Source organism: Miniopterus natalensis, chromosome 16, assembly GCF_054644295.1.
Source record: "Miniopterus natalensis isolate mMinNat1 chromosome 16, mMinNat1.hap1, whole genome shotgun sequence".
In the NCBI taxonomy this organism is placed as follows: Eukaryota; Metazoa; Chordata; class Mammalia; order Chiroptera; family Miniopteridae; genus Miniopterus; species Miniopterus natalensis.
This window is the reverse complement of record NC_142096.1, coordinates 2,192,050-2,210,560: the sequence shown is the minus strand read 5'-3', so window position 1 is coordinate 2,210,560 and position 18,511 is coordinate 2,192,050. Positions and strand designations below refer to the sequence as shown.

Sequence of the window (18,511 nt, the reverse complement as noted above, 5' to 3'; positions counted from 1 at the left end):
GTCCTGGCGCGTTACGCGAGGCAAAGAAAAAGGACAAGTCCACCCCCGGTCCCCGCGAGGCAGGTCCGCCTCCCGCGCCGCTCCGGACCCAAGCCCCCGCCCCGCCCCTCCGTCCCCGCGGCTGCGCCCCGCGGGCCCCTCCCCGCCCCCGCCTCCCCGCGTGGGCACCTCCCCGCCCCCGCCTCCCCGCGTGGGCGCCGCTCCCCCGGGCCGCCCCCGCCCGGGCCCCACCGGCGCGGCCCCCACGACTCGCCCCGCCCGGTCCGGGCCCCCCGCGCGCCCCGAGGGAGGGCGGGAAGCCGAGCGGGACTCGCGGGCCCGCGGGGTCCCGGGGCGACCGCGGGAGACCCCGGATCCCTCACCTTCGGGCCGCGAGCGCCGCCGCCGCCGGGCATCTCCGAGGGCGCCGCTCGGGCCCCGGGCATCCCCGCGCGTCCTCCCTGCGCCGCGCGCCGCCCTGAGCGCTGCCATTGGCGGGCGGGCTGTCGGGGGCGGGGCTTCTCTGGACGCACCGTCCAATTGGCGGGCGGGCTGGCGGGGGCGGGGCTTCTCTGGACGCACCGCCCCAACGGGTCCTGCGCGTCCTAGCGTGCGCTGCGATTGGAGGGTACTTGGGCGTGGGGCGGGGCTTCTCTGTGGGTGGCAGTTCTCTGGGCACAGGTGGGCCACGTGGGCCACGTGGGCCGGGCGGGCCCCTGGGCGGCAGGTGCGGGCGCAGCTGCGCCGGGTCCTGGCGGGTGCAGCGCGGCGGGCGCGGCTTCCTCCCCGGGGCCCGGGGTCCTGCAGAGCGCCCTCGGCAGGCCGCCCCGGCCATCACCGGCGCCTGCTGGGGGAATTGCTGGGCTGGCGCCGTGGGTCAGCCCCCCAAGTGTTGTTTTTCAAATGAAGCACGTACCTGGCCTCTTTTGTTAGGCAGCAGTTGACATTAAATTAAAATGAAAGCCCGCGGAGGCTGCGAGTTCAATATCCCTCCCTAGCCTAGCAGTTAAGGGTACACCGGGCTGCAAATGAATGCGCAGTTTTAATGTGAAAAAAATGAAACTGTGAAGGTATTAGAGTAAAAACCTGGGCAAATCCATTTATAATCTTCGAGTGGGGGGGATCTTTTAATTATGACTCAAAATTCATGGCTCATAAGAGAAGAGACTGATAAAATCGACTACATAAAATCCTTAATTTATGCGGGGCAAAAGTGCAATAAGCAAAGTAAAAGACAAATGGCACAATAGGAGGAGTATTTCATATTCCTCTCATATCAAAAGAATAATCCCCCCAAAGTATAAATGGCAGCTCCATTTCTAACTGATGAGGAACCTCCACACTGTTTCCACAGTGGCTGCACCATCCTGCATTCCCACCAGCAGGGCAGGAGGGTGCCCTTTTCCCCATGTCCTTGTCAACACTTGTTGTTTGCTGGTTTACTGATTTTAGCCACTCTGACAGGTGTGAGGTGATTCCTCACTGCGGTTTTATTTTCATCTCTCTGATGATTAGTGGCGTTGAGGATCTTTTCATACGTCTCTTGGCATCTGTGTGTCCTCTTTGGAGAAGTGTCTATTCAGGTCCTTTGCCCATATTTTAATTGGATTGTTTGTTGTTTTGGTGGTGATTTTTATAAGTTTTTATAAGTATTTAGCCCTTATCAGATGTATTGGCAAATGTACTCTCCTGTTCAGTGGGCTGAGTTTTCATTTTGTTCGTTTGTTTCCTTTCCTGTGCAAAAACTTTTTAATTTGATGTAGTCCCACTTACTTATTTTTTCTTTTGTTTCCCATGCCCGAGGAGAGAAATCAGAAAACACATTGCTACAAGAAATGTCTGTGATTTTACTGCCTATGTTTTCTGCTAGGATTTGTATGGTTGTTTTTTTTTTTGGTTTTTTTTTAGTCCAACATTTAAGTCTTTAAAACATTTTGAGTTTATTCTTGTGTGTAATGTAATAGGTGGTTTAGTTTCATTTTTTGTATACATATCTGTCCAATTTCCCCAACACGATTTATTGAATACACTATCTTTACCCCATTGTATGTTTTTGCCTTTCTTGTCAAATATTGACTCTAAAGGCATTGGTTTATTTCTGGGCTCTCTATTCTGTTCTATATGCCTGTTTTTATGCCAGTGCCATGCTGTTTTGATTCCTATGGCCTTGTAGTATTAAATTTCTTTTTTTTTATTTTGCTGCTCTGAGCAGGCGATTCCCACTATTCTGTCTTCTAGAGTGCTGATCCATTCCTCCTAATGTATTTTTCATCTGTTATTGTTTTCTTCCACTCGGATTGTTTACTGTTATCTCTTCTAACTCTGTTGAAGTTCTGAGTCTGTCTATTCCACTCTTTATTGAGAGTCCTTTTGACTATTTCTTTTCATTCTTTCTCAGGAAATTATATTTGTTTCATTGGAGCTTTTCTTGGGGATTTTTACTTGTTCCTTCATTGGAGGCCTATTCAATGTCTCCCCACTCCGTTTGATTTTCTGTGTTCCTGTGAGTTGGAGGAGGTAGCTGTGTCTCCCATTCGTGACGAAGTGGTCTTGTGCAGGTGTGGCCTCTGCATCGACTATGTGCCAGCTGGCTGTGCCAGAGCAGGTGCATGTGGCGCCTGGGGTGCCACCTGGCCAGAATGACACTGGGGCAGGGCAGCCTGATATGTGTGGCTTCCTTGACTCCCTGAACTAGGCCTGCGGCCTGGTGTATGCCCCACGTTGTATTGGGGAAACAGCACACCTGTGGCTGAGGACGCTGGATGGGCAGCCCCTTGCCGCTGGGGGGTGCACGCCATGGAAATCATGGGCATCGCAGTGAGAGGCTGTGGGGAGAAAGACGATAGGATCGGGGCTTGTGTTATAGGATTTTGGAGGCGGGTTCAAACAAGTGGGGCTTCGCTGGGGACGGATGCGGTCAGGAAGCAGGGGCAGTGCCCTGACTCTCTCCATAAATCTTGTCTTACAGGACCAGGAGCAAAAACGCTGCAGTTACTTGTCCTCGCCATGAGAGGGTGGTGTTTGGTCACTTTGTGGTTTGACGGGTTGATGGGAACGTGCTGGTGACCGCTGGTGAAGGGTCTTGTTCTTGTCTTGATGGACCACCGCGTGGGAATAGCCTTGTCGGATGTCAGTGTTCTGTGACATTATTTGTATTAACAAGAGGACACCTGGGCTCCTCTGTGAGGACCAGTCACCAGGGCTGTGTTTTTAGGAACTTTGGCAGTTATTCCGAGGAGCTGGGAAGCCGTTCCAGGGCATGGACAGAGGAATGCCGTTATTTGTGGGGTTTTTTTTGTTTGTTTGTTTTAAAAAGACCACCTGGGATGGTAGATGGATAATTTATTTTACAATAGAGTACTTTTATATATGTAAGGGAGACAAAGCTATGCATTAATCTCTTATGAAAATGGCCTCAAATGCTCCTTTCTGCGGATCAGGTTTGTCAAGGTGTCTGCATTATATCTGAATATGATAGAATAATACAGTGTGAAACTTGGCAACCCTCTGATTTGTATTTGACTTATTTAATGTTTCTTTCTATTAAAAATCAACCAAAGTTTTGAAACTAAAACATATCCTCTTTGAATAATTTCACTTGGGTCTCTCTGACACCTTCAATGCACTTAATTATTACAGCTGAAGCAAAATTAAAAGAGGGAACTGGCCCAACAAGGTTCTTAATTTTAAACTGCAGAAGTAAAGTGGGAATTTGTATTAGGCCTAATGATCACCTATTTTAGTAAAAATTTACTAGGATCCTTTTCCCAGCTAACCCCCAGGTCCCTCTCACTGCCACCGCCCCGAAGAGGAGGCCTGTTTAGCCCGTTTCAACGTTTCTCCTGTCTTTTCGCTGCTTTTTAACCCAATTAAAAAACTAAAGCTTGAGCCCACTCGCCTCATGCCCTCACCCGTAAGCAATTTTTTTTATCTTGTTTCCCAAACTGTTTTTCCAGATGGCTGATCCATAAATAATACTTGATAAGATTCCTGTCACTTTCCTTCTGTTTCATCTCCGAGCTGCGCTAACAGCACAATCTCATTATTTCCCATCCGTACGGTCCGTCGTCTGCCCCTCAGGAAGATGCATAAACGCCTCTCGCCGGTTCCCAGCTTGTACTGGGAATGGAGTTCATGCCTCACTGGTGGAGCGAGTTGCCGTTTACAGGCTCGCGGGGCTCGCCTTGGACATCGCCGTTCCTCACCGCTGTCGTCTTCACCAGTTGCTGTGGATCGTCTCCACTCATTGCCTTAAACCCGCCCTTCTTTCTATTCCCGGTGTTGCCGCCTAGTTCTGACCTCTCCCCTCCTGCGTGGATCAACCCACGGCAGCCCCCAGTCTGGTTTCCACGCCTCCAGTTTCACCCCGTGCCAATGTATTTGGGGCAATGTTGTTGGAATATATGAGTTTTCTAAATAAAACTCAGACCTGATCCATCATGTTATTCTTCTGCCCAAATTCTTCCGTGGTTCCCCACGACACAGGTTCCAAAGTCCTCTGCCTGACGCCTGAAACCCTTGGGGAATGAGTCTCAGTCCTCAGCACGCTCACGAGTCACGTTCCTCGCTGGAGCCGGGGGCTCCCGGGGCCTCTCTGCGGTGCCCTCCACTCACGCGGGCCTCCTGCTTGGAGATCCCGGCCCTGGCCCTGAGAGGTCTCCCACGACGCCCTCACCCTGTCCCTCCCGTGTACCTAATGTAATATTTTCCTCGATCACACCCCGGAGTAGATTATTTTCTACTTGTCTGAATTTTCTGCTAGAGTTAGACACGAAGCCCCGTGGACACGGACCATCTCCCTCCACATCGTATCTGGTTTTGCATATTTAACGTAATACACCCTCAAAACTTCTAGCAGATTAACAACATATTTGTGAAAACCCGAGGTCAAAATATACTGCCCACTATTTGTTCAAGTTACGTAATTATCAACTGCTCTTTCAGTAATTGCCATTATTTACGTGTCACGTATTTCCAGAAAAAGTGATTTATCCAACAAGAAACCAACATCGTATCGTTACAGTGACGCATAAACGGTAGACGCTATATGGCGCAGGACGGGCTGACGGCTACACGGTGCCATCCTGATTCCAGCTCGAATGAAAACGCAAAGAAAAATAAAACCAGGAAAAGCAGTACCTACCACTGGGTGCTATAGCTTAGCTCCTTTTTAAAGGCCATTACTTGTGACTCTGTGTTTGGTCTCTGACTTTTTAAAACCTTTCAATATTAAAAACAGTTATTTTATAGCTGCTGTGTTTTCCCCACTGTGCATATTTTCCCTTCTCCATGCAAACGAGGATTGTGTGAAGATCTTGACCGGGACTGTCTTGGCCTTTGGATTGCATTAGGGTCACATTTGGAACTTGGCTGGAGCGAAACCCTGGCTCCGGCACACCCCTCCCTGCCCAGCACTGTGCTTGGCGGAGCCGGCCAGGTGCCTGATTGCACAGAGAAATGGGATGGGACCGCTCAGTGCGTGACAGTCAGGGGAGATTTCACAGACCACAAGTGTTTGGAGAGACAAATCAAAACCGAGCCATGCGGACGTGGCCTGCCATCTCCCCACTGAATGGGGGTGGCCTGCCAGGCAGGAGCCCAAGGTCACACGGTGACGCTGCTCGTTGGGACAAAAGCCCAAGAAAAAGAAATGCCTCAAGGCATACTACTTTTTGCATATAATTTTTTGAAAGAAAAAAAAAAGGGAATTCCAAACTCTGTTTTTTACCTGGTCAGCCAGCAAGTACAGTACCTTGGAAATTGGGACTTAGCACGACCTGGTGGATATTAAGCCCTTAAGTAATGGCATTTCTACAGTTGGCCCTCGCAGGAGCCCAATGCCAACTTTGTTGTGAGGCAGATGGTGGGGGAAAGGTGGATGTGCATCTGATCACTTAGCAGGCAAATTAATTTATGTGACAATAACCGGCCTCCAAATTGGGTTTATCGACTCATTACATTTTCTCCCTATGAAATTTAGTAAAATGCCAAACTCTACATTTAAAGGAGCTGAAGGTTATTTTCTCCTTTTAAAAGGGGGCACATTCGGCCTTCGTTAGGAGATCTCTCGTAACAACATTCCCGCCGCTTCAGGTTCGTTCCTGATTTTTCCTGTAGATTTTGGATAATATGTTTACAATAAAATTATGGTACCCAAGCAGTCCTCAACTAATCTTTAAAATAATCAGTTATTTAATTGCTAGATCACTCTTTTCAGGAGCCTAAGTAATTTTCAAAACAAAAACAAAATATACCAGTAAAACCTCATATTATTTTGATAAGTGGGGGGCGGGGAGAGGAAGGAATGAAGGGAAAGGAGACTGAGGTTAAAATTTTGATGTCGTTCCAACTCCTCCTTGGTGGAAAAGTCTGCTTGCCGTTTGTCTTACTGACCTATTAAGGCCAAATGAATAGAAGGAAGGACGTGACTATAGGATGTAAGAAAGCGAAGCAGCCACAGACCTAGCGGATCAAACGGCACAGCAGCTGCGCCGAATTCTTACAAACCAGCCATTCTCAGCCTGTTCATCTCACGGCACATAAGCTAATGACTAAAATTCCTCAGGGCACCAAAAAATATATTTTTTTGCCGATCCAACAGAGGGGAAAAAAAGGGAATCATTTCGATTCACTCACACTGGACGGCTGTTGTTGGGTCGGCTGTTGTCATTTTTTTATTGGACAATCTAAGGGAAAAGGCGTCAGTGCCGCCGACTAAAGAATCAGGCATCACATGTTTTAAAAATTCTCGGGACACACGGGCTGAAAGTCGCTGTTACGAACCGTACCTGAGAATCGCTGGGCCCGCTGCCTCCTGGCCTGACGGCAGCCGGGAGCTGTTCGGGGGACGCCGTGTGCTCCCCACGCCAGGGCCCAGCCAGCCTGGGCTCCTGCGGCTGCGGGTCTCCCCACTTCAAAAGGCACGTCAGAGGGAAGGGGTGGGGGAAGGGGCAAAGGGGGCCTTGATATACGGAGACAGGAGAAGATACGGCTTTGGGTGGAGGGCACGCAGAGCGATATACAGATCTTGTAACTCAGAAACGCACACCTGAAACCTCTAGGTTCCTATTAACCACTGTCGCCCCAATAAATTTAATGAAGTGTTTGAAAAAAATAAATAATAAATAAAAGGCACATCTTCTCAAAGTTATCTCGCTCTAACTTTATCTCCACAAGTCAAGAAAATCCAGTAGAGATTTACTTTTTGTCCGTAATACAAAAATAATTGGTATAGGAAGCATGCTTTTACACTTGATTTTAACCAGAAAATTACAGAAATCCATTGTGTTGGCAAGACCTGAACAGTGCAGCCGACTGTGGGCGACAGGGCTGTGCCCGCTCCCCTCTAGGGAAGGTTCCCGGCAGCTGTTTGTGTCCGTGGGCACAGGGGTGGGCACAGGTCGGTCCCTGCCTTCCGCTCTCCACCGAGCAGCGGGTGTGTTCTTGGGACGACGCCACACCCCGGGCAGCCCCACCTCCGTGTTTCACGGCTGCACAGTCCTCCCAAGGGTGGACGTGCTCCACCCGGTGTATTCAGGTCTCTTTGCTACCTTCTCTGAGGCAGATAGAAGGGCTCACACCTTTTTTAAAATATGTTTTTACTGATTTCAGAGAGAGGAAGGGAGAGGGAGCGAGAGAGAAACATCAATGATGAGAGTCATGGATCGGCTGCCCCCTGCACGCCCCCTGCTGGGGATCGAGCCCGCAACCCGGGCCTGTGCCCTGACCGGGAATCGAACCCTGACCTCCTGGTTCATGGGTCGATGCCCAACCACTGAGCCACGCCGCTGGGGGGAGAAACGGGGGCTCTGATTGTTGGGGACAAACACGCTAACTCCACCATCTTCTAATGTCTTACCCAGAGGGAAACGGGGAAGGAGACTTGCAGAATAAGTGCAACAAAGCACAACAAGGATTACGAATCCTTAACCTATTTAGAAAGCAGTTTATCAAACAAGTAATTTCCATAAAATGCTCTCTCGGGCGGTCTACCCACGTGTCCCCTAAACACAACACTCCGTTGTCCGTCTTAGGTCTCCTCTTGGCCCAGGGTCTATCTAGCGGTCTCCATACCCCCCTGCTTTCCCGCCTCTGCTTGACCTTGAGCATGACCTCCATTCTTCCTGCAGTTTGGATCATGGCATCTCGTGCTCGCAGGTTATTAGTGGCTCTCTCAGCGGCCAGGCTTGGACGAGCTCTGAGTCTCTGCACTGCCAGCCGTGGCTCGGTCTCAGCAGGAGCCGAGGGGGTGTTTGTGCTGGTCCCTCTCGCCCACCGACCAGCTGCGGATTCATTGATCACCGGCCCTCCCGCAGTCTCAGTTTCCTCACCTGTGGAAGGAGGGATGGCGACGGGATAACCGACGTGGCCGTTTCCATTGTAGGGCCCTCGGCCCGTTTAAGTACCGGTCGAAGGGCCGAGAAATCCTGCGTGCCCTGCCAGCGCTCGGATCAGCAGCCCCCTTCATCCTCACTGCAGCGCAATTGAAGGCCGTTTGAAGGAGTTTGCTTCCGTTTTAAACACGCGAGTCCTGATGTTTACTGAACTCTGAAAGCTGGAAGGGGCCTGGCTCGTTTTTGCACCCTGGCAACACTTGCAGCTGGTGACAGGAGGGGTTTTGCCAGCGAGGTCTGCTTGAATCAAAAGCTTTCGCCTGAAATGCAGTTCCCAGCGTCCCAGTCGGTGGTCGGGAGTAATCCCGCAGGACGGCCGCGGCTGCGAGGCCCAGCTCCCTAAACCCTCAGCTGGAGGAAACTCCCCTCCCCGAACAAACTCGCCTCAAGTGCCCTTTGCCGGGCACTGTCTAGGGACGCGGGGGGGGGGGGGTGAGGTTCCTGGCTTCGCGTTGCTTGGAGCCAAGGAGCAGACAAGCCACGGAGACGACAATGTGTTGGAAGGTGGGGAATGTCACTGCAGAGGCATCATGAGCTCTAGGAGTCCACGGAGGGAGGAAAACAGCCCTGAAGAAACTGGTCTTGTGCTGCAGCTTTATAAAATTATTGTTTGCCCCGGCGGCGTGGCTCAGGGGTTGAGCGTCGACCCACGAACCAGGAGATCGCGGTTCGGTTCCCAGTCAGGGCACAGGCCCGGGGTGCAGGCTCCTTGACCCCCAGCAGGGGGCGAGCAGGAGGCAGCCGATCAGTGACTCTCATCACTGATGTTTCTCTCTCTCTCCCTCTCCCTCCCTCTCTCTCAAACCAATAAAGGTATATTTTTAAACATAAAAAATAACTTAAAAACCCCAACATTAATAACTTCATTTTTTTCGAACTGCGAGGCTCAGTGGTGAAATGACCTGATTTATGCTCTATCACGATCATGTTGGACATGAGAGAATGGAGTGTGTTCGTCAAAAACAGAAGCTCCTTAGTTGTCCAGCCAAGAAGAAAAGTGGGCTGACCCCATGTCTGTTTAGACGGAACGTGGGCATGACTGGCGGGCAGGCATTCACGCTCTCCCTTGCTTTAGGTTTAGTAATTGAGTGGAAGGAGCTGCCACATGGTGAAGTGAGAAAACCTGGTGGGGCAATAGCTCCAGGGGCTTATGCATAAGGACTGTGCTTGGGATTTGTGGGTCTGAGGTGCCCATTAGTCAAGTATAAGCACCAGGCATGTGCTAGGCTGAGGCTGAGGCTGAGGCTTCCGTCAGAGCCAGAGGCGTGTATCTGGAAGACGTCAACGAAAGGTGACATTTAATGCTCTTGGAGCCTGAATAAAGCAGCAGGTGTTTGATAACTATAATTATGTGCTGGGCGGATGAGATGCCGTAACAGTGCGAGGTGGGGGGACACGAGTGGGAGTGCAGTTGTCACAGCCGCCACCTGTAGGAATCGCTGCACGAGCTTACCCTCCTCGGGGAGGAGCTCATCGGGGAGCCCTTGCGGCATAAATCCCAGAAAACAACTTCGGGAATATTATGTTTGATTGAGAGGATGAACCACAATCTCTGATTTTAAAATCTTATTTTACTCCTTTGTAATTCATTGCTAGTGGTTAATTTCATAATTGTTATTCATTCCACAAAATAAAATTTCAAAAAAAACAGAAAAATTCACACATCAATATTTAAGCCAGAAATCCCAGCTTTTTATTTTGATGCTGTTTATAGAAAAAAAAAAAAGTTCAAAATGTATTGGCGAAAAAAACAAAACACCCTAAAATCTAAAAGAGCCGAAGCATCTGTAAAATTCCATGAAAATTATGCAAATTTTTATTATTATTAAAGAAAAATTGGGACTTCCTTATGTGAATGAGTAAAGATAAAAAGAAAATGCCCCAAAGTCTCTGCCATGATGCGACTGAAAGGTTTTTTTTTAACTATAAAAGAAATTGAGCAGCTTGACAATAGCATACAAGGATGAAACATTTTTTTTTTTTTTTTTAATGATACAAAGTGGACTAAAATCACCGTAGCCACTGCCAGGAAAAAATCTACAAGCAGACTGTCCTCCTATAATTAGATGCCGCTAATAATTCCCCAGGCGCCGAACGGCAGTTTGGAGAAGCGCTGAAAGACTTTCAGACCCATTCTCCCATTCGAGACGTTCCGGGAGTAAGAAATGCGTGGAATTGAATTAAGACGCTGGTAAAGCAACGTGGTTTTTCTCTTTTCCATTACAAATAAGTGTATCTAGAAATCTGGTTGAGTCTCAGAGCTGGAAGGGAGGGGAGGGAGGGAAGCGACATTTCCCGAGGCCACAGGTGCCCACCTCGGGGGCTGAGGACACCAGCCCTGCCCTCGGGGAGCCCTGGTGCTACCTGATCTCACAACAGCCCCCAGGCAGATAGCGGCCTTGGCCTTGGCCTTGCCGGGTGAGGGCCAGGCTGAGCGAGGGCCCAGGGGGCGAAGGGAAGTGCCCGGCCTCCCCGGCGCGTGGCGACAGGCTTCCTGCCCAGCCTGGCTGGCGGAGCGCGGAGCAGGGACAGCGGGAGCGAAGGAAGGCCTGTGCCCCGTGGCGGGCGCCAGGGCACTGTCCCTCGCTGGCCCATTCATCTAACAAAAGGCAGCGTGTGGCCGGGTCGCCGAGCACCGGGCCGTGGAGGGAAACAGCACCACAGCAGCAAGGACACAAGTGTCCTGTCTCTGAAGCGCTTACAGCCTCTTGGGGGGAGTCTAGCGTGGTCTGTCGTTGCCACAGTGACTTCCCTCAGGGCACCGTAGAGAAGTGGCTGAAAATCTACAACGAAGACGCCGATTCGATCTGCTCTGCGTTAATAAGTGTTCATGTGGCTCAGCCCCAAGTAGAAAATGATGTTAATGTGGAATTATTAGATTAAATAAATTTACTAGTTCCAGGACACTTTCCTTGATGAACATGGAATTTCTTTCGTTTCAATGTGGTGTTTTTTGAAAGCAAACTCTAGCCTTTTAAATTTCATTTTGATCCGACGTATCCATTATAAACGGTATCGTGGACCAGACGACTTCCGCTATCAGTGCTATCGGCTTCTGTTATCAGCGTTCGTGTTAAAAAGGAGTGTCTCAGGGGAAAATACAAGAGATCATAGGATAACAACTAGATGGCTGCAGGGGTTGAAACCGTTTCAGGAGAATTTTAATGTTTTTAGAAGAAAAAGATACCCACGAGATCACCCAATCCAACCTCTTATTTTATTGTTGTAGGGAGTTAAGCCAGAGAAAGTAGCTTATCCAATGTTAGCTGCAGACTCAAGACTAGAATATACATTAACTGAATTTAATTCAGTGTTATTTCTAACCTGTTTGATATCAACGTCACCTCTCTCTGTCTCTCTGTCTCTGTCTCTCTGTCTCTGTCTGTCTCTCTCTTTCCACATCTACATATCTATATATGGAACCATGGTTCTCTTTCTGTGTGTGTGTGTGTGTGTGTGATCTTGTCCTCTGAAAGTATTTACATTTGGGAAAAAGTTTAAAGTAGTTTTCCCCAGACTTTATGACCTTGAGCCTTGAAATACACTAAGATTTTGAAATAATATAAATATAGCTTGCTAAGAAATCAAATTGAATTATACTGAGTTGGTTTTTGAATTATGTATCATCCACATTAACATATTTCATCACCTTTCTAAGTCAATTCATTTTCTATTAATTTAATATTTTCTTGCAAAAATCGCCTAGCATGCCAAAGAAATGAAGGTGTGGCAGAAAAACGTTGGCGGATAAATTACCTGTAGGAAAAAATGCTTCAGAACAAGGCACACAAAAATAGGAGGTTTATAAAATAAGCTAATGATAGATTAATACACCTTTGGCTCATCTGTGCCTTTCTGCCTGGCGGGTTTCGCCTGGTCCTCACTCCTCTCTGGAATCCGGACCTTCCTCTGGGTGGTCTCCGGCTCTAGTTTTGAGACTTTTCTTGGAAGCTGGGGCTTCTCTGTCTCAGGCATCATCTGAATTTTCCAGCATCCCTGCCCCTCAGGGCTGGGCTAGGATAAGGAGCCCAGACTGTCGGAGAGGTGGAAAATCAGTGTAATAGAGTCTTCAGTGTTATACCCAAAATATGTTTAAAATTCCTGATGAACGTGCCAAAGCCAGCAGGACAAACTGATTAGAACACATCCCAGCGGATTCAGGGTTAGGCGTTTTCTGAGTGAGCCGCTTCCTGGAACTCGTTCTTTCCACCGGGCTCTCTGTGACGCTTCCCTCGAAAGCTCTACCAGGTGAGCTGTCCCCACAGTTCCAGGTGAGAGAGCACAGAGGGGGAGTGGCCCTTCCTTCCGTCTGGAGAGGACATCCCGATTGTCCCCCAGGAAGCTGAACGGTGAGGCGATGTTTGTTTGGTGATCCTTGGGAGTAACGGGACACTATGGCTGTAGGTTATATATTTGTCTGATCACTTCTTTGGATTTCCCCAAAGCTAATAAAAGTAAATTTCATTATGGGTATTTTTAGAAAAAAGCCTTTAAACATTTTAAGAACCATTAAAGGACATTATTAAGAGAAATTGTTTTGGGTCTACAAAATAGAGTGGATATCAATTGATTATAAATCTACTAACTAAGGCTTTTGGCCAAATTATATCAGAGAACACATTGGACTAATTTTCAAATAGAACATTGTGTAGGCTTGGCTGGAGAAGAATTATTAGAGCAAGGGAAGTAGAAGAAAAACAAAATTAAAATGAGCTATTGAAAGGTGATGAAACTATGTCACTGTCATCACGGTCTATGAAATACATATAAATCCCACCCCATTTTAATGAGTCTTTCTCCAAGGGTCTTGTAAAGCAACCCTTTTACTAAAGAGTAAATCACTTTATCTGTATGTGATGTAAGCTTTTCTCGCTCCGTGCACCCTAACTAAATCAGGTGTCGGAGGAATCAAACACAGAAACGGCCTCAGAATCGTTCAGGAAAATGATATGCACAGTGACAGGAAATGAGCTTTGAAATTAAGAGCATCGTGGGAAGTGTGTATAATTCAGTCACAGGAAGAGGCTAACAAAGGCCATTGAAAAGTTGATTTACTTGTCGTTTAATGCCGGATCCAAATGTACTTGCAGTGGAGGAATTAGCATTGGATTATTGAATAGCAGTTTTGAAAACCTGCGTGTTGGCCAATTTGCTTTTCTAAACCTATATAATGTTAGCTAACATGAGTCAGGCTGTAATATTTTCCAGCCTCTGTTTACTTAGTGCCAAAACATTTAGATGGAAAGTTTAGAAACACACACACACACACACACACACACACACAAAACACACACTGTATTTATACAGATGCACAGATGTTTTTAGTTCTATACCAAACATCTCATAACCGAAAGGCAGATTTGGCTGCCTGCTGCAATGAAAACCAACTTCGTGAAACAGGTGCTGGTGCCAAAGGAAAGAGGTTTATTCAGGTGCCACAACCTGGGAGAATGGTGGACTCTGGTCTCAAGACCATCTCTCCTTCCTGCTCAAGCCCCCAATTCTTACAGTGATAGGAAGGGGAGGGCTTTTTTTCTCTCTATCCAATTATCTTGGTAGTTTTTGGCAAACTGGGACCCTGTCCATTCATTTTGCAGCGTAAGAACCTCCTTCCATGCCACCTTGGCCAATGGGGAAGACTTATATGCTCCCTGTCTACAGGGAGCATTTGCCAAGTTTGTTTCCCTCCTATTCCTCTGAAGCTGTCATATCTCTTGCAGATTATAGAGCTGACCCCTGGGCCTCACTGTGGCCTGCTCAGCACACTGTGGAAGTCGTCTCCAGTATTAGATGGTCAGCTAAACTTCAGGGTTTTTGTTCACTTGGGGTAAAAAAAAATCCTGGATATTGAATGTACAAATGAAACAAAGGTGTCAATTTTCTTAGCTAATCTAGAAGTTTAATAATTCTACTCTTTGAATGTCCCCTTGAACTTGGCCTTCCCCCTAGTTTTCCATACAATTTCCCTTGTTCAGGCCCCCACCATCTTTTCTGCCTTGGCAATAGTCACCCAGCTGGTCTTCCTGACTTCATCTCCACCATCTACCTCATCTCCCACCAGGTCTGGAATTTTTCCAATAGAGGATCAGGGTCAGTATAAAGTAGTAGGCGAACCATGATATTTGGATTTAGACAAACTAAATTCTAGCTATTCCATTAGCCAGCTGGATGATCTTGGACAAGTTATTTACCTTTTTTGAGTCTTTAGTTAAAATAAATAAATAAATATCAGCCTGGTGGTGAGAGACTTTTTTAAGATCACACATGCTCAGCATTTGGCTGTGTTTGGTTTACACTGGATATCTCCCCTTTGGTTTATGCCCCAGCCCTCTACTCACCAATTTTGCTGCATTCAAAGAACAGGTGTCTGTCTGCTAAGGGTAAGGACATTGCGTATGCTTCCTAATTGGCCCCTTCCCATCACACCCAGTAAAGGAGCCTTTGATAGAGGTGTCCACACGGATGCTGTTGTTATTGCCAGGTTTTGAGAGCGCGGTCTGTTCCCATGCCTAGGAACTCCTGCTGACCTTGGCTACTTGGTTCCCATGTCTTTCCAGAAGCCAGTCCTGTCAGCTCAAAGGCCTCAGCATTCCTCAAGTCCACAGTAAAATCTCTGCAAGCTTACCTTAGAGAGGAGACATGATTTACCTCACACAGCCTACCATATAAATTAATATGATGACTTAACTATTATAATGTCTTTATCCATATGACTTTATCATCCCAGAAAATCCTGCCTGGGAAGATAAGACTGCAAATAACTTTATCATTCATTTCAGGATCTTGCCCAAATTCCACATGAATGAATATCAGAGCAGTCAACTTTCAATAGATAGCTCCGAACAGCTGTTTACTCTCCCAAGACTCCCTCCGGATCTGTCGCCTCTTAACCCATGTCCACCGGTTGTAAGCTGTTGTATAATCAACCTCACCCAGTTCTCATGGGCACCACCATAGAAACATCTGTCTTAAACCAGAGCTCACCCACCATAAGTAACCCCCCCACTGCCTCTCCCCTTCAGGAAGCGATGCTCTCCTCCCATGATAACAACAAACCGAGGTTTCCCTGACAACCAAAAGTCACTGTTGCTTAAAGGAAGGGAAATCTATGTGATATGTTTGGTTTTCTAATTTCTAAGAGGTTCTCTCAGCTTTGATTTCAGGATCATGTACTAAAAAAAATTATTCTAACTATGACAATAATCTTTTAAAACAGAATTTGTTTCTGTAGGTTGGTAATTATAAAAATAAAAGACCAAAAAAACCCTAAAATGAGAAGATTTTAGGGTTGTGCAAGCATTTTTGCTATGTTCATGGGTCTTGTCGTGTCATTAGCCGCTTTGTTTCCTTATCTGAACATATAAACATAAACGTGGTTCTCAGATGTTCTCGTATTTTGAGGATTTCTCCCTCAAAAAGCAAGGAGGAGAAAAGCACTGTGGTTCCTGAGCTGTATGTTCACAGAAGCATCCAAGACGGTTGTTGGAAATATTCAGAGTTAAGCTACTGGGTTTTCGATGATTCAGAAGTAGGCCTTTCTGCTTACTGAAAACCGAGGATACAGATACATATTCACAGCTGCGTGCAGGAATTACCCGGGTCTGCCGGCTGCTGCCCCCACAGAACACGGCCCCAGGAATTTGCTGATACAGGGAACTAAGTTCACCCTGAGAGGGTCTCCACGTCTGGGGCGAGAGGCAGGCGAAGGTGGGACACCCCTGTGGTCTGGGAGGTCTGCCCTGAGGAGGCCTTCGAACGTGATTAGAATTAGGCAAGTTCGCCACATAACAGTTTAGGAGAGATGCACACAGCACAGCTTGGGGTTCAAAGTGAGTCTCTAAGAGAAAACAATCGTTTGAGAGCACGTGGTCCCGAGGAGGGACATTTGCTCCGAGAGTACATTGAGTCATTCCTGGGAGTTCAGATCAATGTACTATTAGAAAGTTCCTGGAACCAATGATGAAGGTAGGTTCAGTTTTGCTTCCCGGGCAAGAATTTCCTGGAATAGTAAACTCATGTTAATGGGAATCATCCGAGAGTCAGGGCAGTCAGAGGAGACGGCACACTGTGGCCTGGGCACCGCCAGCGGGGTGGCTATGGGGGCTTTCAGTCCTCAGGGTTTCGTGGGTTTGTTTGTTTTTCAAAATATGTCTTTATTGATTTCAGAGAGAGGAGGGGAGAGGGAGAGAGAGAGAGAGAAACATCAACGATGAGAGACAGGCATTGATCGGCTGCCTCCTGCACGCCCCCGACTGGGGATCGAGCCCACAACCCGAGCCTGGGCCCTGACCGGGAATCGAGCCCCGACCTTGTGGTTTATGAGTTGATGCTCAACCACTGAGCCACACCAGCTGGGTGGTCCTCAGGGTTTTGCTGAGGCACAATACTTGCAAATTATCTCAAGTAACTATGGGGATAAATATTTACAACCATTTCCAGTGGTTAAAAGTTTGATTCTTAAAAACATTATTAGGGCATCCGACCCCGGAAGAGCCATTCTGAGTTCCAAACATCTAGCCCACCCGTCTAATCTGCATTTCATTTCAGACGGCAGCAGGGAACCACCCAGAAGGAAAGTGACTGACTACGTTTATAGGCGATAATACACATTTAAGTGGAAAAGTCTAGCAGCAGGCACCCTAACCATTTTTAAATGCTCGACCGGCGCCCACGCAGTGCAGCAATCCACAGGGGGGGAGAGAGGGAGAGAGAGCCCCAGGGCAGAAGGAACAGGGGCAGGGCAGTCAGTCAGGTCCTGCAAGCCAAGGTGGCGAGGACGGCCGCTTACCGGTGATGAAATGATCGGAGTCACAATCCGAGTTGAGGCACCATTATGTTGTGGGCGGCGGGATCGGCACCGGGTGTTAGACCCGTGGGGTCGGACCGGACCTGGGTTCAGCAGCCTCTGTACTTGGGTTCTGGCTGGGAAAGAATCCAGAGCCAAGACTCCAGCTATAAGAGAACATTTATTTATAAAACCACAGAGGTGGAAGAAGTGATTCCTAGAAGATACGGGCTTAGGAACAAGTTACAGAGGCAAAGGAAGGGCCCTTGGAGCTGGGGAGTGAGGAAGGTCAAGGTGACCTGCCTGGGGGGGGGGAAGGTCCTGGGCGAGCTCCCAGGAGGCAGAGCTCTGGGTCCTGTCCTAATGGTTTTAAGGGAGGAGATCTTAGGGGAGGCCCCAGGGAAAGGTCTCATTATAATATTCAGCAGCTTTCCAGGTGTGTCCTTTCAGGGCCCTGGTCTCCACTGATTGATGGGTCAGCACCAGGGCAGGGGGGTCACTATCCAGTGCAGCTGGTCCCGAGGGCAGCTGTGGCTGGTTTTGATGTTTTCTGGGCCTGGAGCTGAGATACAGCTGAGGCCTAGATGTTCTCTGCAGGGAGGAAAGGTCAGGGGAGGGTCCAAGCCTCATGACCAGTGATCTGCTAGGGGAGGAAAGGCCACGGGAGGGGGGCGGGCATCCCACCCTACAGCTGTCCTTTGTTAGGCACCTGGTGCTTTCTGCCCTGGTGACCTTCTGTACCTGGCCCACCGTCCTTGCTCTGCTCCTGTCTGTCTAACTGCGTATCACGGAAGTATTTTAGTTTTGTGTCTAAAGGCCCCAACACTTTTCATGGGTTAGTGAAAATAGTTTCTTTATCGTAGCCTGAAAACAATCACAGCAAAACTCATTATCAATTTTTATTTCCTACCATACAGCAAAGGTACAGCACTGGACACAATTTTGTTGCTTTGATGTAAGAAATATTAATTGTTTGAAGAAACAGTATACAAATGAACTACTTGAAATTAAAAAAAAAGCATACATCATTGTTCCTTTGTTGTTTATAAAAGACCCAATTTACAGTATCGATCAACATAGTTGAAAGGAAACAAATTCAGTGCACGTTACAAAACACATCAAGTACAAAGGAGGCAAATAAATACAAATATGCTTCATAAAACATACGCTCAAACTATGCAAACACAAATAAATTAACCCAAAGTCACAGTAAATTATAGCAATAAATACATAGGTTGGTAAGAAATTTCTCTTAAATTAAATAAAATATATAACAAAGTTGTTAAAATATTTAGCAAATTAAAATCTTGTCTTTGTAATAAGTGAACCCATTTGTACGCATCTATCAAGTACT

At 47.7% G+C, this 18,511-nt stretch overlaps 1 protein-coding gene across 1 annotated transcript in view; it reads right to left on the bottom strand.

Annotated features, from left to right (window-relative positions):
- Window positions 1-395, bottom strand: part of SPIDR (scaffold protein involved in DNA repair) — a 77,587-nt gene extending 77,192 nt beyond the window's left edge. The window contains exon 1 of the mRNA XM_087825257.1: window positions 363-395. Coding sequence (XP_087681383.1) covers window positions 363-395 — 33 coding nt within the window. The remainder of the gene's footprint in view (window positions 1-362) is intronic.
- Between the last annotated feature and the right edge of the window lie 18,116 nt (window positions 396-18,511).